A 25,598-nucleotide genomic window follows, 5' to 3' on the forward strand; every position below is an offset into this window, starting at 1 on the left:
GATATTTTAGGTAGCAACGTTTGCTGGCTTTCTTATAAGCAGAGTTCAGTACGGTATTCCTCTTTCGTGTTGAGGCACTTGTGCTTATTGTAGTTTCGAAGAGCGCACTTTTTAGCAATTTTCGGTCGCCGCAGTTCTCTAGTAACTCAGTGAGTTCGTAGATCATCATCAACGCTGTGTTTCGGCCCATGGCGATCGATAGTGTAGTTAAGAATATTCGATATTATTTATTTCGGCAACCGCGTTAAGATCAGAGAAATCTAGTTCTAGGATCTTGTTTTCTCTACGGAAGCACATATTCTGGCAACATCGGCGGGGTGGTGTTTGGGACAGCTTTAACAAAGGGAGCAGGAGTTAAATCGATAGTTGGATTTCTAAACCCTCCGTTGACTAAGCAAAGGTCGAGCAAACAACCGTTTTCATTCTCGATGTTTTTTAATGACGCAGAGTCGCTGTACTTCTTAAGCTTTCTAAGAAGATGTTGGAGGATGCCGTAAGCGAAGAACGTATGAGATCCAGAAACAGAAAGACACTTCGCGAAGATCACCATTTAAAACCGGGCAAGTTTAAATCACCAATAACGAGTATGTCATCTTCGGGAGAGCACATAGAGCTAACTTTAGTGAGGCGGCGCGAGAATGATTCAGCTGACACCTTGTCTCCGGAATGATCGGGAGGCACGTAGGCACTACGCACAAGTGAAGTTTCCGTCACCGAGATCGATGAGGATCCATATAAGTTCCAAATCTTCCCAGGAGTTGTCTGCGATTAGCATAGATGGGAGTTCAGATTTCACAGCAAGTAACACTCCACCTCAGGTTGACTTTTTGCTGTTTAATGGACTACGGTCGCATCACAAGATTGTGTAGTCCGGACTGATAATCTGGCTGAAAAGCGTGCGATCATTCAGTCATGTTTTAGTGAAGGCGATGATATCATAGCTGGAGCACGATGTAGCAAGTAAGTAATCGACAACAAACGAATTTACATCGCCGACATTCCGATAGAGGAAACTGATGGAGTCAGACGATTCGGGTGCAAGACTTGAACAACGATCACTGGAAAAACAGAATCCATCACACGGAGAAGAACGGTCAATGACAGCATACTTGCCTGAAAGTGCAGGCTGAAAAACCCCATCGCCACAGACGAACTTAGGGCTGGGGCGACTGTTGACGCAGGGAGGAAACAGCACGACTGAATCGAAGGGCTCAGGCGTCTCCGTAATTCCTAATTCGTTGCACCCCGGTGCATAAAACCCAGCAGAAATCGTAACAGGAGCGTCGCACGGATGATTTTGCGAGATGGATCTGTGGTAAAGCGAAACTGGGAACGCAAGCAAAATGGTTTGGTCGCAATCGGGTACTTGCATGTAAAAGTGATCAGGAGAACTCCCTCGCCTCCAACGAACTCAGGTCCAGGACGACTGATGACGCTGGCTGGAAACAGCGCGACCGAGTCGAAGGGCCTCGGGGTCTCCAAAGAGTTCAAATCGATGCGTCCTGGTGTTGAAGCCCATGAAGAAACCCAAGAGTTTTGCTGGCCGTTGTAGAATCTATGATTGGTTGAAATTTCATCACACAGGAAAAGTGTTCCAGAAGAATATGAGAACTTGCCTTGAAAAGTAGGCTGGAGTAGTCTTGTAAGCTGTCACAATCGTTTGAACTTTTTCGGAGACGATCACAAACACATCGTTCTTGATTATCATGGAGAGCGCTATCGTTTGATCGAAGAGCAAAAAATGTCAAATGATATTTCGGATAATTGTAGCGGTTAGTCGTTTGACTTTCATACCATGCGTGCAAATAATCATTCCACATTGTTCGACCAACACATCCAAATATCCCCTAGCACTGCTGAGCAGCGGATATTTTTTCCACAGGAGAGAGCGAGCAGAAAGGATTACCTTTGTTTGTTGAGCCTATATATAGGCTATATAGGCTTCTACTGCGTGAAAATGACAGGCGACGTCGTAAACTGTCGGGAATGTTGGTCTTTTTGTTTCGTTTGACAATCACATATAGGGGGATGCATGACATTTCGATTGATAGTAGTCGGCTGTTGTGTTAGTATTTGGTCCCATTTGTTTGAGGGCAAAAAAAGTGAAACAGTGTAGGCTGTGCGAGTGTCAGAGAGAATGTCGATGGTTTACAAGTCTGGGCTGGAGAACTCCATCGCCACTATCGAACTCAGAGCTGGGACGGCTGAAGACGCTGGCTGGAAACTGCGCGATTGAGGCTTTGAGGCCTCCCAAGTGCCAAGATCGTTGGGCCCAGTGAAGAAACCCAAGCAGCGCTGGCTATTCCTTCAGTATTTGAAGAATCGTTGTAAAACAATCTGCCGAGGGTTAAGATCTCGTCATCGTCGTTGCCTAAAATGGGAGCCGGATCATCCTCAAAGATACTGGGAGAGTCTACATCAGAGCCGCTGGTGCGGTTGTGGATCGGCCAGGGCCACCGGGGTAGTGGCTTCCATAGGTTGAAAACGTTGAACCGTTGGGGCAGGAGTCAAAGGCTGCCGGTTGTAGTATTTTTGGATGATTAACAAATTTCCGAAAGAGCAACCGTGTATGCCACGTCATGGGGTCATAAGGCAGCATATTTGTACATAGGATTTAGTCCAATTTTTTCGGTTTTTGGTAGCAATCGTTTCATTTCAACCGGTATAGAAAGATTCAAGCAGCGGGATATTATTTTGTTGACATCTCCGTCCGTAATCTGCGGCTGGAGACCAGCTAGGTATAACCCGAAATTAGGTGTTGCGGGAGGAGGTACAATAAACGAGACTGATAGATCGCTAAGATCGACAGACTTAGTCCCGGTCATTGTGGAGGACGCAATTGATAGTCTATAATTATCACGGCGACGTTTAATGTTCGGAGACGGAAATGTTCGTGGTGTCCTTTTCAATGGTGGAAACGAGAAAGTTTTTATCGGAGGATATTGCTTTTGATCCATGTCGTCGAATATTTAGATAGTGAGTCGAGCTGTTGTGTAAGCTTGTCAAGCGCGATTAAAAATTTCCATCCGAGATCGTCTATATAACGGCGAATACTTCGTTCGTTGAGCTCGTTACGACACGGGGTGCATATAAAAATGACCTAACCCTGTGTGATCAGCTCACTATTAAGGTGGATGCTGAATCCACAATTCTGCTGGCTGATGTGGAAAAAATTGCCACAAAAACCGCAACCGATAAGCTCAAGATCATTGTTGACCAATTGACACTCCTCACACTACTTCTTATCCTTCGTGTTGGCCATTGTATCTATGCGAAATAGACACAATGGCCAATGGAGTTTCTAAAAAACTCCAAAATTTCAATAAGTACTTAGTTAGGCAACAGAGTGGCAGGGAAGGATCGTCTTAGTGTCTTGGTCTTAGAGATTAACCTGATTGCCGGTTCCGATCGCGGGATACGGGACACTCTCTAGAAGCGCTTTCGCTTGAACAAGGTACGCGGTCGACTGGTGCTGTGTCGTAAGTAGTGTAGCTGATTTGTCAGCTTTGTGGGTGTTACAATAATGTTATATATTCGGGCACCGCACAGTTTCCCATCCATTCCACTACCTGGAGGGGGTTGGAGTGACTATTTGAAATTATGGTGTCATCGGCAAAGAGTCGAACTTTGCTCTGTAGGTTCAGTTGTGAAAGATCGTTGATAAAAACTAGAAACATCAGTGGGTCTAGGTTACTTCCTTGTGGCACTCCCGTTGTAATGAACCTTGTTCTACTTGAGCATCCTTTCAGAGACACGAATAGCTATCTAGCTTTTATGTAACTTCCAATAAACCGATGGGGCTGGCCTCCTATACCAGACCATTAAAATTTTTGCAACAGCAAGGCATGGTTTATTGTGTCGAATGCTTTCCTCAGATCCAAAAACAGGGCACCAGCGTAGCTACGATTTTCCTGGTCGTCATATATGTACGTCTTCCAGGAGCTCAGTAGTCCTTTGCCACTTTGATGGACATTGGTCTTTCGAATATCGTGACGCGACAAGTCTTGACGGTGTGGTTTTCTGAATCAGTGAAGTAAGTACCTTATATGCATGGGTGTTGTGCAAATGGTTACATTCAAGTACTGCAAAGTGCTGTTACGAATAGAAAAGCAGCGGCTAGACCAGCCAAGGCAAGGTGCTTTAAGAGTACGGAACCTCAGGGTCGACTGTCTACTGGGTAACCAAGGACTTTACGGATAAAATACACAGAACTGGAAATTTTATGTTAACTTGAGCTTTTTATAAACGTTTTCTTGTGGCGAGTTGTTCTCTGTGTGTATAAAACAATGTTCTGTGTAATTTGTGGCATGTATTTGGCTCACTAACCTTGATATACTGCTGCTAATGCTGTTGCGTCACGAAGTAGTTGTTCCGAAAAAACAATTCCGGAGCAGGATGGCCGTCGATGTGTGGGCTTATCGACAGAGTGCCAAAAATGTCGGCGCAAGCGGACGTTGCTGAATTCAGTTATTGCAGGCGTCTTCCTTTATTGGCGTTTGATCGGCCTGCCCACGAGAGTTCTCCGTATCCGGACAGGCTGAGAAGGGAAGTCCTCCTTGGAAATTAGGATTCCTCAGAACCCGAGGACGATGATGCATTTATTTTACAATTAGGCCATGAGCCATGAGGAAGCCATCCGGCGTTTCCGGGCGAATTCTAACACACTAAACACAACTCGGACTTTACACACGGACGCCTGGTACAGAAGAGAGCGAATTTTCCGGAAGAAAGCTTCCTTTTCGCCTTCCATTTTTTTTCTTTCCTCCTTTTCGTCCTCTGTTAATTGACAGCAGCTAGCAGTAAAATGTAGCCTACTGTGGTGCTATCTTGTTATGAGACTGTACAAGGAACATACATTTTCTAGAGCTAAACATATAAAACTACAAAATAAAAACAAAAACCAAACGATTTGTAACCAACCGGTTCGGTTACAGTGCTAGACATCTATAGATTACTCCTAAAACAGCTATTACGGTATTCAGTCTGTTGAGGGAATCCGAGTAGCGGCGAAGCCAGTTGCGAGTGAGCTACAAGCAGGACAAGTAATACTTAAACATGGTTACTGCGATCTGGAGTAGAATGTCAACTACCACTGTAGGAGAAAGGAAAGTAGAAAGATAAAAATAAACCTTCTGTCTAGTGATAGCATAGATCTTAAGGGTAGGACACTTCATGAAAGTAATTCCATTTATTCCAGAACCAAACTATTATTCAAGAATCGGATACAAATCCAAAGTACAAGCATTGAAAGGATGTCATCGCGGTGGAATGAATAACATTTTGCTCTTAAAAATTAAATATTTTATTGTATTTTTCTGCTTTATACCTTTTGTTGTTTGTTTTTTTCTTCATTGTGTGCCAGTTAGTGTATTCGTGTCAGTGTGTGTCCGGTATAGTTGTAAGTGTATGCATATGTACAATTGTAAGATCCAGCATCAACGTGTCTTCAATTATTTTATTAAACCACTTTTTTCTCGTTTGTTTGTTTGTTTTTTTTTTTTGTTTGGTTTGAGTTGACCAACTGTCTGCCAACACGTCAATTTGCTTGATTTTTCCATTTATTTTTAAATTTTTTTTTCTCGTATAGGATAGGTTTAGCACACTTTTTTTGGTTTGTATCTTGAGACTGTCATTAGTTCCAACAAGTACAATTAGGTATTGATATAATATGAGATGAATTAGTATTGTGACCTCTTGTTTGTTATTTTTTAAAGTTTTTTTTTATAACACTTGTGTCCGTTGGGTTTTCATACATTTGACTTTTTTTTCTCTTTACAATGATCAAGTTGTTTTCTCGCAAACATTGGGAATCATTTTCAGTTAGTTAATGTTTTTTGTTTGGTATTTATGTTACAGATAGTCTTGCGCGCTAAGGATGTGATAATCATCATTCATTACTTTTGGGTTGGTTTCTCCTAACGACCAGAAGTCAAGCTATGCTTTCACTACGCAGTTTTCTATTCCTTGAGTCAGTTCATTCCGTTTAAACTTTTCTTTTCAACAGCATCAGTTTCGTTTCTTAAGCATGTATAAACGATTCCACAGCAACGTTTCAATGGTTTGGCAGAACAGAACATTATTTTATTACATTTGATTTTTAGTTTTAGTAGAAAGAAGCCTATCAAAGAGAGCCTGAAGATCAATAATCAATTATTTAGGTTTTTTTTTCATATTTCACAACTCCTACCTACCGTAGGGTAGTTCATGGGGATCACATCTTTTTAATATGAACGTCAAACATGATTTTTATTTATTTTGTTGAATTCGGAGATAAGCTTCATTTTTGGCGATTGGAATTAGTATTCTACCCTCTCTTAACTAAACATCTACTGAGAAGAGCTTTTTTTGCTCTTTCTTCAAAACAGCTCTCAGTTTCACCCAAACAACATGCCAGAATAACATTCAATAAATCTTCGATTCCACCATTCCGGAAAGATTTTATCTATTTGCATATAATTAGTATCGTTTCAATGTGTGTGTTTTTTTTTCTTCTTTTAGTAAATAGCGTTTGGTTTTCATCTTCGTCGTTTCTATTTGTGGTATTTAGCTGCCCCAGTTCGATTCCCTTGCTAGTCTTTAGAATAAACAGTTGTTTTTTTTTGTTTTGGTTTTGCTTAATTATTCGAAGTATATCGGTTGTTGCGAATTTTCTTTCCCATTCATTCAGTTTAGTTTTCCTTTCGTGTGTGTGTGTGTGTATTTTTTTTCTTTCATGGAGTGTGAAAATAATTTTCCCGTATGTAAACCAAAAACCAATTTAATTTAATACGATAATTCCCCTCCCTTCCTTCCCGTTGCCATTCGACTGTTGAAACCACTTCAAGTGACCAGTTTATCCAATTGTTAAATCATTGACATTGTTGCGAGAGAGATAGCAAGAAAAAAAAAAACACTTCAACACACAAGTGAATCGATTCCACCTGTTGATAAATCTAGTCAGAAAGCTTTATGTACCTACCCCTACTGTTGGTTGAAGGAGGAATGCAAACATTGTGAATCCCTTTTCTGTGTCACTGGAACAGGAAGTTCCAGCATAAACAGCACGAAACAGGAATTTGTGGCTGGTTGATGTTCTGATCTTGGAACTAAGTCAATACTGAATTGAACTACGGTGGAAAAGGCATTTCATTTGAAAATTTCTTTGTTTTGAAATCGCATTCGACTCAATATTGTATTTTAGTTCTATTGTAGAACAGAACCATCTAACCATTTTGGAGCCAATCTAGGGATTGTAAGGGATTGTTTAAGGGAAAATACTCATAAGCTCAAGGTTGGGGGATGTCCTATGGAATTGCAAAAAAAAAAATCAATCATTAAAACTGACGACACTGCTTGTTTCAGACAAAATATTGCTTGACAATCTTCCTGTAGACATGCCCCTCATCATCAGCTTAAAACTAGTTTGATAAATATTTGCGGTCTTCGACTATGTTGTTCAGCGAAAAATTTCCCTTAGAAGAATTTAAAAATTGGCTGCAAAGTGGTTGGATGGGTTTGGGTCTGGAAAAAAAATTAAAAATTATGTGCGTTTTCCAGGACAAAATTTCAAATTTTTAGATACAGTTTACTTATAATTTGCTCTGCGTTTATTTTAAAATTTTCCAACAAATTATCTCCTTAGGCCTCAAGTTATGAAAATTACAAAAATGGTGCAAAATCGACTCCGTCATCTGAATATACTTTTTTTAAAACAAAATATTACTGTGTAAGAAGCTGTATTGCTTAACTTTCACGTAAAAGTGTACATTTTTGATTTATTACATCCATTTTATCTTAAATCGTGTTTAATTGCAAATCTTTCAAAAATCAGATACTTTCAGGGATTGTAAGGAGTGTATTCGAAAGAAATGGAACACTTAGTTTTGTTAATAACATTCGAACTTAAGAATGAAAATTAATAAATTTTCAGTGAGGGTAAAATTCACAAAATGCGGTGGTCAACTCGTGCGCAAAATATTTGGACCAATAGCGAAAGATATTTAAAAAAATGGGAACGGACAGCAGAACAAACACTTTGGCGTTCACCTGACAGGTTTGCTGTCAGAAACTTTTGTTGACAAGTCTTGTTCGGATGTTTCGACGATAAACAAGGAGACAAAATTAGAAAATTTTATGTCTAGTACTTGAGGAGCTGCAAATCAAGCACCTTCTGCGTAGTTTTCCGCTACAGAGATACTAATCTGCCATCTGTCGATTTTTTCAAATCTTTTTATTGTTAACTGATGACAGTGCTGAAGCGAAATCAGGTTAAGGTGACATGAAATATATTCGATTGTAGATAAATTCCACTGTAAACTAAATGTCAGTATAATGAATAAATAACCCTATTTTTTATTCCTCAACTGTTGAATGAAAAAAGTTTGAGTTTATTCAATGCTATGAAAAAGATTATCTTTAATAATATAAATTCTTCGGTGTTAAAACTGACACTCAGCTATTAAAATGAAGCTTGGTTAATCTATTCGAATGTTTTGAGGTTTTTTTTTCAATAAAAGTGTCTAACCATTACCTTCAATGCAAAGATATTTGAATTTAAATTGAACTATTTTTTTCTTATTTGTATCAATCAATTTAATATTTTTGTCAATCAATTACATATATTTAGTGAACCTGTATATAAGAGAAGTGACATCTGAAACACAAAATTCCAATCGAGCAAAAGAACTGTCAAAATCGATTCCAATCGATCCGAGCATTTTGTCGCAGAGCTTTTACCTTTCTTATTGAAAACTCAACCAAGGAAGGTATTGCGATTGTTGTTATAGTTCAAACAGATAAGTTTTTAGCTGGTCATATGAATTTATGATTAGGTGCAATTTTTTTTAATGCTTTGGTGAATCATGTTTCTAGTTAGAAAACTAACTGATTATTAACGAAATTTAAGTCATTCATACCGTTTATCGCGATCCTTCGGTCATCGAGTTCAATGTTATTTTGTTGGATTGAAGGAGCGTTCACTTTAGAGCTTGAACATAGAGCCAGAAAACAGTGCTGGGAATTTTTTTGTCCAAGATTTCGGCGATGTTGCCACATATTTCATTTTAAGAGGGATCAGATGTCGCTTCTCTTATATGAAGGTTCACTACATATATTTAATAACACCAACAGTTCTTAAAAGTTTTATAGATCAAGCCTTCCAGACTGCCCAGTTTTATCCGGGCGTACCTGGATATTCAAGGATAATATCAAGGCGTTCGGTCCGGATGCCCGGATTGTATGAAAAACTGAGGGTTCTTGCCCGGATTTTTTCACATTATTATTATATTATTTGCGAAATTTACCAAAAAAATTCAAACGTTTTGAAAGCATTGAACACAAAAAAACGGCGAAAAATATAGACTCAAGTAATTTTCTCATATCTTTTTCTTGATTTAGTTAGAATAATAAATAAATATTGTTCAGATTTGTCCGGAAATTGCCCGGATTTTAATTTGAATATTTTAAACTGAATGCCCGGGTATTGCCAGGTTTAACAAAAAACGACCGGAATTACCAGGCCCGGAATTGTATTTTTTGTGCTGGATAATTTCTGGAATACTTAGAGCAAGTTCACTGGTGTTGGGAAAAAGTGGTAGAAATTTCGACACTTGTAGCACATTTTGAAAATTTTACCATGCAAAAATGTTTTCAAGATCTTGGGGCGTTGTATTTTTTACAACACTGTTTCTATTTCAGCCGTATGTGATAGGAATATTGCTATTTTTGCATCACAGCATGCGAAAATACAACACATGTTGTAAAAAAACTAGAAGTCCACAGATCTTGAAAATGTTTTTGCATGAGAAAATTTTCAAAATGTACCGTAAGTGTCAAAATTTCTACCACTTTTTCCCAACACCAGTGAACTTGCTCTTACAAAAAAAAATAACGAGGGGGACTGAAAGATGCTTTAATTTCCATCACCATTCGTCCTGTTCCTGGCTCCCACATATCGGCGCTTCCATATCCTTCGGCAAGAACGTACGAACCCATCTTTTCCTGCTTCAATCGCAGGTTTGATATATGTATATTTCATTTTCGACCATTTACAAATTTTCAAGACGTTTTGCAGCAGCTTGACAAAAACACGTCATTTCACAACAACTGATTGCTTCGCTCTTTCTTCATCGATGCATTTAAAAGTAATTCACAAAATGAAGTGTTGCATTTTATTCTTCCTATTTGAAGATTTCAATCGAGGCCATGTTCTCAGGTATGAAAGAGAAGTTTCCATTTGATTTTGTATATTGTTTAGTTTCAGTAGAATATTTACACAAAAACAATATATTATTCGAGAACAAACTCGATCACGTAATTTTAATCAACCATAGACCGTGTTCTACTGTGTATGCTAAAATGTATTGTGTTTGAGAGTTTTATTACGGCCGATGAAAAGATAAAATTTATTGTTGAGGTGTAGTATTATAGGAGAACTCTTAAATCTTTCCTGAAATTAGAAATAAACCTATTAGGAACCTATATAAAAATCAATTCAATTTTAGCAAACCTGTCCTCTCAATAAAGTGGCCTTTTATTCAATAAACCTGTTTTCATGTTTCAGAAGCATTTCGGTGTAACTTGGAAAAGAATAGTAGACTCATTGAGATTTTCTCGGTCCTTAGAAAAAGATTGCTGAAGGCATACGACTCCAATGGTCCATGGTTTAGTTTAGCATTTGTGGTATATAGTGGTTAACAAAGTTTTTTTTCTTAATTATTTCGGGTCGGAATTAAACCAAAAAAATAATATAAAAATCTTGATTACTATGATACGAATAATGATAATTTTCAGTTCACACAAAAGTTATTCAAGCTAGGAAAGATGAAAATTCTTGCTACAAATTTATTAGAAATTATTTCATCCTCTTGAAGAATCTGTCATTTTTGTTGTAAGATTCAAAGTAATAATATACTTTGAATCTTGTACTAAAAATCTATGCCAAGTCTTTTGATGATATTTTTTATGAAATCAAATAATAATTCTCAAAGCACAGACAAACTAAAAGTATTTTTTTGAAACTGATAGTTATGTGCATTCTGATCTCATGAAGTTAGGATCATTTGCCTGATACTTGATTTAAAAAAAATGTAACACGCAAATTGCATCACGGAAAATGTGCTGTAAAAAAAATTTCCATGTCCATGTTCCAAACTTTCAGACATCAAACTATTTGTGATCTTTTGGTAAATTTTTTTGATTCCAGTATTCCTTTTATACTCACAAGATTTTGCGTAATATATGAAAGCATCTTCTACTAACCTGAAACATACATTTTGGTCATTTTTTCTTGAAATTGACATCTTTGAGATCCTCACTGATTGTCTTCTTCAAAACAGCTTAGTATTTTTCAATGGGTTTTAGTTCAGGTGCGATGCGATGATCTATATTCTTGGATACATACATAAGTGACTTTTTGGCTTCATATCTCTTCAGGGCATTCTTTGAAGAGTGGAACAAATGAAAATATGGACAAGGTTTGGACTTTTAACTGAACAAAGTTTGCAAAGCCAGCTGCTAAAAGCTTTAAACGATATTTTTAAAATGCATCGGAATTTTGTTAAAAATTAGGATTTTTGTCTGTAGCTGTAGATTTTAATTTGGTTTATATTCTATGAAGATTTCTTATCCGGTATTTTCGAAGTGAAAATCCCAGTATTATTTAAAAACATTTTGTAAAACTAAAAAGTCGAAATAACTTTTCTTAAAAGTTTGATCACAAAATTTGAAGGACTCAATGATTGATTTTACATCTTTTTTTGTTGTTTGAACGTGGTCACAAAATAAAATAAATAAATAATAACATTGGTCAAGAATTGAAAAAAAAAACTTCCAGCTTGAGCCGATTTGGGGTCATTTTTGAATCTCTCAAACCCTGGGGTCTGAAATGCTTCGTTTTGGCGCGGAACTCATCCATGATTTTTTGAGGAGTTTTTGAGTAACGTATACATGAGTAAAATTGAATTTTTAAGGTTGTATGAGAAAATTTAATAGTTTGCTCGGAACAATCAACTTCGTTTTTGTTTCTCCTGTGGAACCAAGCCTGGTATCTAATGGTTTTCGTACCTATTCATAAATTTTTTTAAAAGAAAATCTTCCGCTGAACAACTTTGTCAAAGACCGTGACTTCGTGTGTTTGTACGCAAACAAGTAATTTTATGTTTTTTTGGCATTGAAAGATAATCAATTCAACTGACATCAGCTGATGGTGATGCTGTGTGCTTGCAAAGTAGTCATGCAATATCTCGCTAGGCACCACTTTTTTGCGTGATAAGATACAAAGTTACGGTCTTCAACAAAGTTATTCAGCAGAAATTATTTTCAAAGAATTTATAAATTGGCACAAAAACCATTAGCAGGCTCGGTTCCACAGAAGAAGCGAAACTAATGTTGATTTTTCAGTACAAAATATTAAATTTTCCCATACAAATTAAAAGTTTAAATTTACTCATGCAAACATTGCTTAAAAATTCTGAAAAAAATCATTGATGAATTTTGAACCAGAACGAAGCTTTCAAGACCCCAGGGTTTGAAAAATTCAAAAATGACCCCAGCTCGACTCAGTTTAACTTTGCACATGGTAGTAAGCTATGGAAAAAGCTGGCCAAAGCATGCTTTTCTCTATAAAAATTTTTTTTTTGTCGTTTTTAATCTTACAAAACCCATTCTGAACCCAATTTTCATATTCCAGTATTTTTTGCATCTTGGGCCATTCACTGCACCCTTTTAAAATGCCCAAAAATCAATTATCTTTCAGAAATGGACCATTGGTCAAGAACCACCATTGGTCCATTGGTCAAGAAGGACCACCTCGGATAAGTGAAACCTCGAATAACACGAATGTATCGACAAACCTCATACTTTTGCTCTAGTATTGCATACATATGGGTGCATTGCACAGTAGATGACAGTAGTAGACTGTGCCGATAATTATAAATACACTATCAAATAACCGTCATTTCAATAACCTTGAAGTGTTCCACCAAATTTTGGCTGCGTACTGTTGTTTACAGTCAAATGAAATAAGTGTGGTAAGCGTTGTCATTTTTTGTCGTTTTTCGCGAACAAATCTTAAAAATGCGTGGCCCTATTCCCGTGCAAAGAAAACGGATTGTGCACAAATGGGAAACTGTGAGTGATCTTTTAATCAGAAAACTAGCTAACGACGAAGATGTGAATGTCAGAGCAGTTCAAACTAACCGCGTTGAGAAAGTATGGAGAACAGTGTAATTTCGCAGATTCCCCCAGACGCAGTAAATAGGAAACCGGCCCCGATGACCCTACAATGGACAAGAGAATCAAGGGTTACTACAGAAGGCATCTTTCGGCATCAGTACGAGATTTGGCAAAGAAACTAGTTACCTCATCGACGAACGTTATGCGTGCCAAACAGAATAATAATCCTACAATATTTTGGCCTGATCTCGTTTTGTGCCACTACTCTAAAGATGGATTAAATTGGTGTGAAGTCAACAAGGTTACATGTTTACCGAAAGACATGAATCACCAAAACTGTTCAGAGATTCGTCCAATCGAAGCTTTATAGGCTTTGACGAAGGCAAATCTTAGGAAATACCAAGATCTTTTGATACACTAGGTTCCTCGACTTTCACAGTAAGTAGGCGAGGAGTGAGCGGGGCTCTCAATGAGTTTGTTTATTTTTTGCTCAGCTTTTCGGTGGTTTGTTGGTAAACAAACTTCATGAGTTCTGCATAGTTGCATAGCCTACATAGCCAAAATGGCTGAATCGGGAATTCGATATTCGGTAACACTTCCTGAATATATACACACCTTGGGAAATACATGAAACAAGCGGACAGTGTTGAGAAATTCGAGAAAGATTGGCCTAAAGTGGTAAATATTCCGACTATATATCCGAAAGCACTTTGCATAAGCTTATGAGTAGTGTTAAGAGAGAAGTAAGAGAACACGTCTACTCTACAAAAACAAATGCTCAATGAATTATAAATTGAAAGAAAACACTTTTTTGCAATATCTTTGAGGATGACATGTTTTTAAATCATTGTTCCTTCTATTCAAGAAAGAAAGTGCATTTATGATTTTCGGAACAGTCTGTATATGGATTTTGTATGTATATGTATTTTATTGACGTTTTCTGTAACTTTAGACTTTGAACTCATCGAAAAACATTGATTTAGGCATGACAATATAAATGTGATAACACAACTTACCACGGATTTTGTATGGAAATTACGGCGGAGTTCTACTGTATTTAGTTAAGCTTCTTCACTATAAGTGTTTGCGAATAAATAGTTACAATTTGAGCCTCAATTGATTGGTAATATTAAAACTTAAAATTTTGTAGAAGAAATTTGGTTCATGTTCACATTATTGTGCGAGTAACACAGCCTGCACTAGTACGTGTTTTTGCCAAACTTGGGAAGAAGAAAAAAAATATTATTTCAATACACCTATGTTCCGAGTTATGCCCTCACTTATCCACTGAACCGATGGTTAAAAACCGACAATACTAATATGCAATAACAATCGGATAACCGGAAAACCTTTAAATTTGGAATATTTTTTTTTAAATTTTTATTTTGAGGTTGTGGCGAGGTTCTGGGGTGCGTGTGCGTTGTTCAATTGATTCTGAATATTTATAATGGCATTATTACTTAGGCTTGAAATTCTGAAAAAAATGGTTCGATTCTGGTTTTTAGTTATGCCTTTGGGCATTAAGTTTGATGAATTTTGATTAATCGCTGCAATGCATTGGATTTAAGTTTGCGTTTATTTTAAGCAAGATTTCGGAACTATCCTTAATAGTACTTATCCTGAATTATTATTCTTTTATTTAGAAATATCCTGTTGGATTTGAAAGTCAGACACCTACTTCTTGGAAAACATTTAGCAGAACTGATATAAGAAAATCGTTACAAACTTTTGATAACAATTGAAGATACAAATTTTTGAACTTTATTGTATGAAATGAACAAAATAAAAGTCTAAATTTAATTTTAAATTATTGTTCATTCGAAATAACTGCAAAAAAAAACTGCAATCTGTTTGTTAAGGTTTGAAAACCTTACTTTGAAGGGTATTTTGTAGTATTGCTAATTGTGTATGCAATTCGTTTCCTGTTTAAATTCTGAGTTTTTTTTTGGTTGATATTAATGATTTCAAACCTAGTTTTGGAGATTTCCCTTTTATCACGACAAAGCAGCTCGATTTTAGTGAATTTTGGTTATTTTTTCGTATCATTTAAATTATTCTTCGAGAAATTTATTCTGTATGCCTTTAACATTTAGTTACTTCAAAGAAAAGTGTTTTGATTTCGATTTCATTTGATGTTGATATGTTCTTCGACCAAACAACGAAAATGACAAAGGGTGAAATTTAAATTAAACATGTCATATTTCCCTCCAACAATCCAACCCAACCAAACATTCACCGAAGAACGTGTGCATCAGGTGGAAAATTATCTCAACAACGGCTGGCTCATTCAGGAAGGCGGCAGGCAAAAGAATGAATGGGCGCCCGATAATGCCAACATACATATTTGCAGGTGACACATTTGCGCTGCCATGCCGTGTGCTGCCGGAAAACAGAAAGAAAGAAACTCACTCAGGTTCACAGAATAATTATTTGGATGGTTGGTTTTTCTCAACGAAAAATAAATGAACGAAGCCCGGGTGTCTGGTATTCGTATTTGTTTACCGAGAATTGATAAACAGTGTTCAAGATTTAAATTTATATTGCCTTTTATGAGAAAGGAAACTTGACTCTACATTTGAAAAATTAGTGTAATTCAAAAGAATAATTCTTCAAAATGATCACTTTGGATATTAACTTGAATTATTATTATTTGATCACAGCCACGTTTTGAAAGGAAAAATAAAAATTATAAAAAAGAATAAATTTCGCTTGAGAAGATTAAATACTTTCCCTTACCTGAAGTGAACTCAACTAGTTTTCCATTTAATCGGCTTTGATTGCTTTCAAGAAATCGAGCTGAATATTTTCGCCTCAATGTTGTCATTGCTTATATGTTACAAATAGATAGGAATTCCGAATCGATAGAACATCAACAGGATTCCATCTGTTTTGGCAAACGAGAATGTCTTTTCGAGATCGAGAGGAGTGAAGTTCACAGGCTTTAATCGGATTGAACAATAACAGTTGTCGTCCTCCTTGGATTCGAGAGTAGTTTATTACTTAATCCTTCAAATCAAAGTGAAGTAAACCTTAGACAAATCTTCCGGAGGAAATTTCATTCAAATTTCTTGGAAGAATTGGAGGACAATCCTTTTAAATTAGAAAGGATCCTCAACTCGATTAATGTTTCTGTGGGAAATAAAAACAAAAACCGATCTTTCTGAGGGATTTTCTTCGAACTCGATAGGACCACCGATTTAAGAGTTCGTTAACAAATGATTGTTTCTATAAGGTTCTATACAAAATTTAAATTCTCTCCCTTCTATTATAGGTTTCCTCTCAATTGACTCATAACACAGCGGGTCACGTGTTGACTTTTTCCCTCACTGAAGGGTCTTTTCAGAATAGACGGCAAAAAGGGTGCCGAGTAACTTTCCGATAAGCTCGGTCGACCGGTGTCGTCACGACAAAGTACCAACCTACCAAGAACTTTTACGTTTTGTTATGCCGGCATTTTCCTTCCAAATGTTCAAAGGGATTCTGGCTAGTTGTAAAGTTTTGCAGCAGCCGTTCTAAGCTAGGTGAAGCCTTTCTCTAAGCACGGTGAAAAGCTGTAGGATCTTTCGAAAGGTAGAGGCTTATTCGTCTCACTTTCTCATTCTGGCTTTTTTGACTGTCTTTGGAACCTGTCGAGTCTGAGCTCTCGTTCATAAATCATAACAACTGAATTGCCAAATATTTATATTTAATTTGAATTCTTAATCCATATTTTTATCATAAATTTATTGTTTTGAATTAAAAAGCGTATTCTATTTCTGATTGATAGGTTTTATAGTTTAGATCGGGTCTGAATTAGATACAAAGTCAATTGTAAACGCTTCATCTGTTTCTAAAATCTGAAAATTTCATTGGTTTTTAGTATTAGAAAAGTAAAGCTTATTTTATAGTTTCAAATGTTGATCAGGAATCCAAATCCAGATTGTATCCGAAATCTGAGAACTGAAATCCAAGTCTGATTCTGGAAATTGATAAACGCATCAAATGGCGAATCTCAAGAGATTATAAACGAAATAAATCGTAGTTAGTTCCATTCTTCTACTCAGAGCTATCCGCTTATTTAGGTCAAATTTTTATGACAATTCACAACTATTGTACAAATACTGTACATATTTTTTTCCTCTCGAACGATTTGTCCAGCACAATAAAACACCAATTGAAATTTGGATGAATTTCAATCAATTTTGAAATTTATCTATCGATACAGGAGCCCCGAAATATATAAAAATCACTTAATTTTTTTTCGTGAGAAAACAAACAGGAAAAACGCGACGGCAAAAAACACGTCTCTTCTCTAGCACGGCTTACTGCGACTTCCAACAAGTCGATCACATTAAATTCAATATGAAAAACTCTTTTTCGAAAAAAAAAATCACCAGCATGGCTGATTACACCAATCCTTCTAGATTTCGTCCTCCGAAGTTCAACGACTTTCTGAATTTTTTGAAACCCCCTTAAATTATTCTGCAGATTGAACCAATTTAAGGCAAATGCATGTGAGATATTAAATCATGATTTGGCATAATTTTTTTTTCACTTGTAGTGATTATGACTTAATTTTTTCACAATATTTCCACAATTTTTTTTTTGATTTTGTAACAAATTTGCTATCGTTAAATCGTCTGAATAGGAACACAAATGGGAAACACATTATTTTGATCAAAATATCAAGCAATCTTAATATTGTTTTTTCTCCTTTTAGAATCGAAACTGATTCATTGCGTAAAAGCAACTATAAATTCAGTTCACTTAATGTAGCCTCAGTAAATTTAAATAATTCTTGTTTGAATCATGAATAAAATCACCAAATTATATACCATGACAAATGTTGTATGGCATCACTGCAAAAAGTGATGTGACATGTCTACAATCATCAAAGCAGCCTTTCTTTAGTGTAGCAGCTTGAAGCTAGAATGTTTTATTTTTAATTCATTATCAGGCTCTAAGCAATTGCTAGATGAAAACTAACCTTAAGTTTCTTACAATTATACAATAGTTTCAATTCCGTCATAACTTATTGCATTCGGGGGAACTAGGAATTTAGGTTAAATTTTTTCGAAGTAACCTGTTTGATTTTAACAACACTTTAGCAATCAATTTGAGGGTAATTTTAATCAACACTTACTTTTTTACCTCTTTAGGCTTAAATGTAAACATCTAGTCTAGATTTTTGGTTTAAAAAATTGTTTTTAGCCATAATGATTTTATCAATTACGCACGGCAAAAATTTTAAAAACTACCTCCCGCTTGTTTTTGTTTACGTTTTTCTCCCGTTCGTGATCAATGTAGTAGAAAGAGAGGTGATGAGTAAGTTTGTCAGATTTCCCGGTTTTATCCGAGTTTGCCCGGATATTTGATACAAAATTTGCCCGATTGCCCGGATTTTATTGAAAAATGCTAGGATTTTTCACTTTATTTGGCAAATGAAACGAAAAAAAAAAATTAAATTGTATTGTAATTTTTTTTTTAATTTAGCCATCAAAACAAGAAAAATTTTAGCTGTTTTTGCAAAACGATGAAATAATTTTTCGAAACCTAAGATAGGTACGATTTAAAATTTGTTTTTGAATTCTGATGAAAAAATATTTTTTTTCTTCAATTTTTTATCTTGATTTTTGTTGAGTAATTTTTGGGTTTTGACAAAATTTGCCCAGATATTTCCCGGATTGTTGGGTGTCAATTTAGGAATAAAATGCCCGGATTTGGCCAGATTTTTATAAAAATGGTCCGGATTATCCGGCCAGATACGTGCCGAGAAAATTTTGGCAGCCCTGGTGATGAGAAAGAAACGTTGCAAAGTTAGTAGTAAAGTTTTTTCATCGTAAACATAGTTGGCCATGACGGAAGAGATGTTGCTACAGACTATTTTCGCGACGCATTTAGCCTGGGATAAATGAAGCTCCCTGACAATGATGCGTCTTTTTTTCTAGTAAACTTGCAATAGTGTGCGTTTTCTTGGACCGCCTTAGAGCAAGTTCACTCGTGTTGGGTTGAAAGTGGTAGACATTTTTCAACTTTTACCACATTTTGTGAATTTTACCATGTCAAAATGTTTACAAGTTCTTTTGACGTTATATTTGTTTACAGCACTGTGCTTATTTCAGCGAAAATAGTACACGTGTTGTAAAAAAATTGAAGGCCGAACTGAATTGGAGATTTTGAAAATGTTTTTGCATGGTAAAGTTTTCAATATGTGCTACAAGTGTAAAGATTTCTAGCGCGCACTTTACGACAAGAGCTGCCGAGCAAAGTTGCCGGAATCACAGAAAAATCTTTAGTTTCACAAAATTTCACGCAAATTTTTATCACACAGTCTGTGTCACAGAACACAAAATTAAAAAAAAACAGATTTCAGAAATTTTTAAAATTTTGTACGTATTTTCTAAGCAACATTTATTTATGTCAGTAGCAATTTGAGTTTTTTAACGTTGAATAAAAATACAGTAATACTGGTAATGTTTACTGATTTTTTTTTCCAAATAAAATTTAAAGAAGACCCAATTCTTCAGGACTGTTCAATGAAATTGGTGTAAATAACATCACAAAAAAACCATCACAGAATTTTTGGATTAAATCACAGAAGGTCAGAATATTTTTTTGCATAAATACATAATTTTTCTCGGCAACCTTCATTTTGCGTTGATACTCGCCCAACAGTCTCCCACCCGTAAACCTGATCCGGTCCACTATCTTGAGCCACCGGATTAGTATTAGTTTCAAACCTTGCATGATGAGCGGCACTCTTCTCTGGACCCACCGTCTGGACTCTGTCAGCAATCTCAGAGTGGCTCCAGAGAGTCTGTCCATTTGAACCAAGACAAGATGACGCAATACGAACGAGTTCTTGGGATCTTGTGAGATACACAGAACGACGTGTTGGCTCCTTTTACGAGCTAGTAAAAATGCTAATGCAGGACCTTTGGCGAGCGGGTTGCGAATGGGACCAGTAAATTGGCGGATAGTATTTAGAAAAGTGGCGACAGTGGGTCACAATGTTTTCTCTGGTCGAGGGTGTTCGAATTCCAAGATTGGATTAACACCTTCTGACCAAGTTGGCTACATATCTTCAGTAATGCTAGGGAGAACGCGTACGGAAGCGTCGCGTATCTTAGGATTTGTGTGAAAGATACCATAAAGTGTTCGTTGGTGATGGCTCGATCGAAAGTAACACCGATAAAACTTCTTCCTATTCCAAGGCTTGAACTGAAGGCAGCAGTCTTGGGAGCAAACCTTTTTTCATGTTGCAAATTTGCACAGTTGGGTGCATTTTCCGATTTATCTCCAACTGCCAGCGTAGCGTTACTGGCAAACCCATCGAAGCTGTCCTACCGACTCCAAAGCTTAAAAAGCTCATCAAGGTTGAAATTCCGTTTGTAGTGGTTCCGTTGCGGCAATACGAGCTCTCTCCAGGTTGGCTCAGAACGATTCGTACAGCGACGAAGTCAAGACAATGAAGGAGAATGCAGAACTACCTTTCCAAAATTTGTTTTTCACTATAAAAGTTCATTACTCTTTACAAGTTAGTGCCCTTGATCGACGCCGATGCGATGGTGTGTGGAGGATGGAAGGTCGTACTGAAAAGGCAGAGTTCTTCCCTTTCGATTCCTGATAATTCCACCAAGATTTCCCTATGTGACGGATCTATTGATTCATTGAAATCGAGAAACGGGGAAAAACCTTTCCTCTACAGAAAAGGGGTGGCGACCCCATTTGGTGAGCAAATTAACCTCATTGTGAATGCTGATGGTGAAGAATTCTTTCAGCATAATTATGATTAAAAAAGGAAGTCGGTTGATTCAAACTGCTTTAAACGTTGACACATTAACACATTAACACATTAAAAAAACTTTTTTGCGCCCACTTATCGTGTAGTTAATCGGGACAAGTCCATAAACGATTTCTAAATCCCCCAAGATTGTGGAAAATAATGTAAAACTGGAGAAATTTTACTTTGGTCATGATCTTTGAAGAATAGGACTTTCAGCTTTGGCAGGTTGTCTTTTAATCATAATCTTAATTTAGTTTGAGTTTTTTTACCCCTGTAGTTAGGCAGCACCATCAACATTTTTTTTGAATATAAGTGTGGGTGGCAAAAAAGCCGATTACTGGGGATTGTAAATATCTAAGTATATCTGCAATCAAAAAACTATCCTCTGAGTTGTATTTTAAATAATGGAAGCTTAAATGAATTCATTTTTATTGTTGAACAATTTCCAAGTACACTCTCCTTTGTTGGTACTCAAAATTAAGTTTGACCGAAATTCAAAAGATAGTTCTATTCTATGAACTTAAAGTTGAGTTCCATTTTTCCTCCTTGCGATGGTTCAAGACGGAGTTCATACTGCGAGCTCAAAGTTAAGGGCTGCCTCTGAAGTGCTGTTTTGATCTAAAATAACTTTATTTTGAGTTTGACAAGAGGAGCGTGTATAAGAATTTCTCAATAAATAAACAACTGTCCCCATCCACCCCTCTTGGTGTGTGAAAAAAATTAATCTTTAAAAACATGTCTAGTAAACCACGCTTTAAACTTTTTTTTTTTGCTTTGGTTAGGTTTGGTCCATCTAAAACAAATCGGGTTCAAAACGAGCAGCATTTGACAGAAATGTTAACGAAAAGGTGTAAAAATCGTCCCAGTTCACCCCATTTCACTGTATAACATTTGTTGCCACATTTTAAAGGTTTAAACAGAATATTGGATGCTTATATCGCCGAACTATAAAGACATCCGATAAAATAATTGCTGCCACAAGATTTTTTTTTTCTAAATTTGAAATAAAACTATTTTCTTTTGTTGAAATACTTGATATTTTGTTTCAGTTAATTATGTCTCATCAACATTCTTGTCTACATATCAAATTCCAAGTTCAACGAGAGTTATTGAATTCAATGTTTTCTTTTTCTCTTTTATGAAACAAGTTCAAATTCGTCGATTTACAGTTGAAATAATCGTATAAGTTCTTAAAGAAACCTTTTTCTGTGTCCGTCCCTTTTTGTTTCTTGCCATTGTTCGTCGTATTTGTCGAAACTTCATGAACTTTAAATCAAAACTTGAATCATAAAATTTGACGATTTTCATTCCTCTTCTGATCAAGGTTGCCGAAATCACAGAAAAATCTGTAATTTCACAGAATTCTGAGCATATTTTCATCCCAGAATCTGTGTCACAGAACACAGAATTTTGAAATATTCTCAGTTTTCACAGAATTTTTAAGTTTTGAATGGTTTTCCAAAATTATTATCTTTTCGGCCAATATAAAATTTAAATTTCTTACTTTGAATTTGAAGAGTAAGATAAGATTAGTTATGTTGACTGAGTTTTCCCAATTAACATGTAAAAATGATCCAATATATCATGAATTTTCGATGAAATGAAAGGAAAAAGCATCACAGAATTTCTGGGTAAAATCACAGAAAGACAGAATTTTTTGTCTCAAAAACACAGAATTTTTTTCGGCAACCTTGCTTCTGATTTGCTGAATCAGCCATTATAAGCTCTTTCGAGAGGTTCACGTTAAGAAACGATAGAATTTATCATTATAATTCGCTTATTTTTTTTTCTAAAATAATATACACTAACAAACAAAACAATATGGTTTGAAAAGGATTTGATCCTTTTGATTTTCGATTTGATTATATATTGCCGTGATTTTACGATTCTTATGAATCTCAACTCAGAGATTCACTCAGAAACGTCTGCCACTCACAAGAATAGATCAATAACATAATAGTTTGTTTGCATTGCATAGTGTTTCCAAAACATCGATCGTATCCATAGAAATCAATTTTATTTCATTTATCCTAAGTGTTGCCAGATAAAACTATTATTTTTGTTTATTTTCATTAAATTTCATTTGTATTTTACAACTTCTTTATCTCATCTATACATTTCTTCTCATTTCTATTTTCAATAGAATCTTTTATTAACTGACTTTTGTTATTGTATTTCCCTAGCATAAAATTTTATTTTTCAAATATCCTTCAACTCAATTCCACTTTCCACTCTCAGCAAAGGCTTCGAAGTCTTTAGATTTTATTTATTTTCTGCATATTCTTCATCCAATCCGAAAATATTCTTTGCAATAGCCTTCCCAATCTGCGCTTTTCCTGTCGCTCTGTCTTTGTTTATCAAAGCCTTAACAATTTGAAAACATTCTTAGCAACAGCCTTCCCAAGTGTGCTTTTCTTGTCGCTCTGTCTCTGTTTACCAGAGCCAGAATAATCTGAAAGTATTCTTAAAAACAGCCTTCCCAACTAGAAGGCCAAATTAAGACAAACAGTAGCCTAAAAAATCTGCCTCTTCCTAAGCCGATCCGCCCTTTTCCACCGAAAGACGCAATCAAAACAATCAGCAGCAGTCTTAAAATTCAATTCCGTATTTTTCCACCGGAAGGCCGAATCAAAACAAACAATCAGCAGCTACAGTTTTAAAAATTTACGCTTTCTTAGCCAATTCCGTCTTTTTCACCGGAAGGCCAAATCAAAACAAACAATCAGCAGCAGAAGCCTTAACAATCTGCGCTTTTTTAGTCTCCCCGTCTAATTTATCGGAGCCGAAACCATTTCTAAACAATCTGAGCATCAGTCTTTCAAAGCTGTGCTCATCTTACAAACTTCGCTACTGTTGAAATTTTACGATTCCAATGAACCTAAACTCAGAGATTCACTCAGAAACGTCTATCACTCACAAGAATAGATCAATGACTTACTTTGTTTGTTTTTATTGCCTAGTGTTGCCAAAATAACAAACGTTGCCATAGAAATCTATTTTATTTTATTTATCTTCAGTGTTGCCGAATACAACTATTATTTAATTTTATTTTTATTGAATTTCTTTTATTTTTTGAATATCCTTCATCTCCCTAAATTCTCTTGTCGAATATCGTTCATTAATATGTCATCAAAATGATTTCAACTATCGATGGTCTCACACTTCAGTAATCTATAAGCGGATATAAAAAAAAATCTTAAAGTAAAAAAGATCAAATTGTGTTACACTTTATCTTATTTGTCTTTCGAAGTTGGTTGTAGTGCATGTTGTATCATTGCATTTTTATCGGTTTGAGGATAAAAATATAATTTGTTTTGAAATAGTGAAGAAGATTATCGAGTTTAATAACTAACATTTTGACTAATTCATAGAAAAGTCAACAAAAGCGAAATTTATAATTTTCTCAAATGTTTTGTAAAACAAAGAACAAAAAATATGATATTTTGATTATTGTATTTCATGAAATGTTATAACCATGTACATGTTTCAACAAGCAATCCTACCAATTATAAAAAGGTAAATCATTTTTGGGGAAATTTTAAAATGAGAAACAAATGATAATTTTACTTGCTGTAAAAAATGAGAGCCCTAATTAGTGGTTTTAGCCCCTATATCACCCACACACACGTTACCGTTTCCGTTGTAATTGTTCACCTTGCCTCCATGGGAAATGTGCCTAACCGAAAACCTTGCCCTGCATATTGTACAGATACCTCAACCGATAGTCGTCCTCACTTTTCTGCCGCTCGTCCAGTTTCCTCAGCTGGGCCTGTTGTTGCTGTTGCTGTTGCTGTTCCGAATCATCATCCTTTAGCAAAGAGTCAAACTCCGAAATGCCATCGCCACCGCGATTATTGGTGGTTGCCAAATTAGCCAACGGAAGTAGAACTCGGTCATGCTCGTTCTGGAAGGTCATCAGCTCCTGCGGTGTAGGCCTACGATTTCGGATTGTATCCGGTTGTTCTGATCCAGCACGTTCCAGTCGGCGCTGTTCCTCGGCTAACGTTAGGACACTGTTGCTGCTGCTTCTGGTTTCGTCATCCGGTATTTGTCCTGCAACTTGTTGTTTGCCTTCATCATCATTGGCGATCCTGCCACTACTGCTTCTGTCATCTCCGCTTCGGTCTTTGAGCTCCGATTCCGGCCCAAGCGAAAACTCCATCATGGTGTTGTCATCCAGTTGAAGTCCAGCAGCAGGATGATGCCGGCTGCCCCCGTACCGTCTCAGGATTGGAATCCCTAGCCCAGCCGAGGACGATGCCGGGTAGAAAAAGTCGGCAAACCGTGGCCCACCGCTTTCGTCATAGTCGTTGCCATTTACGGCGAATGTGGCTCCGTGGCTCCGTTTGCCGATTTCGCGCAGGATGTCCCGGTTCCGTTCGACCTGGAAGGATAGAAAAGAAAAACGGACAAAAAAACGAGGGAGGTGAGTCGGTGTGTGCTGTAAGTTAGGAAATGGATTGACGTGTAATTGCACATCATCATGGTTTCGCGATTTGCTGGTTGCTGGTAATCGTTCGTGTACCATAGTAGGCTTGCGGTTTTGAAATGGTTGGTTGCATTCTGTGGTAGTTACACAGCAAATAGAATCCAGTTAGGCATGTTCGGTGAAAGATAATGCCATTGTTAACAACCGTTTGTGGGAATCGCGACTAACAACAGGTAGCGGTTTGCATTGCTT

General features: G+C 36.5%; 1 protein-coding gene across 2 annotated transcripts in view; it reads right to left on the reverse strand.

The window, feature by feature from the left end:
• Positions 1 to 7,083: 7,083 nt before the first annotated feature.
• LOC129758154 (uncharacterized) overlaps positions 7,084 to 25,598 on the reverse strand; it is a 240,152-nt gene continuing 221,637 nt past the window's right edge. For both annotated transcript variants that reach the window (XM_055755615.1, XM_055755616.1), the window contains exon 4: positions 7,084 to 25,301. In XM_055755615.1, the coding sequence (XP_055611590.1) occupies positions 24,594 to 25,301 (708 nt within the window). In that variant the 3' untranslated portion in view covers positions 7,084 to 24,593. The remainder of the gene's footprint in view (positions 25,302 to 25,598) is intronic.

Source organism: Uranotaenia lowii, chromosome 3 (assembly GCF_029784155.1).
Source record: "Uranotaenia lowii strain MFRU-FL chromosome 3, ASM2978415v1, whole genome shotgun sequence".
Classification (NCBI taxonomy): Eukaryota; Metazoa; Arthropoda; class Insecta; order Diptera; family Culicidae; genus Uranotaenia; species Uranotaenia lowii.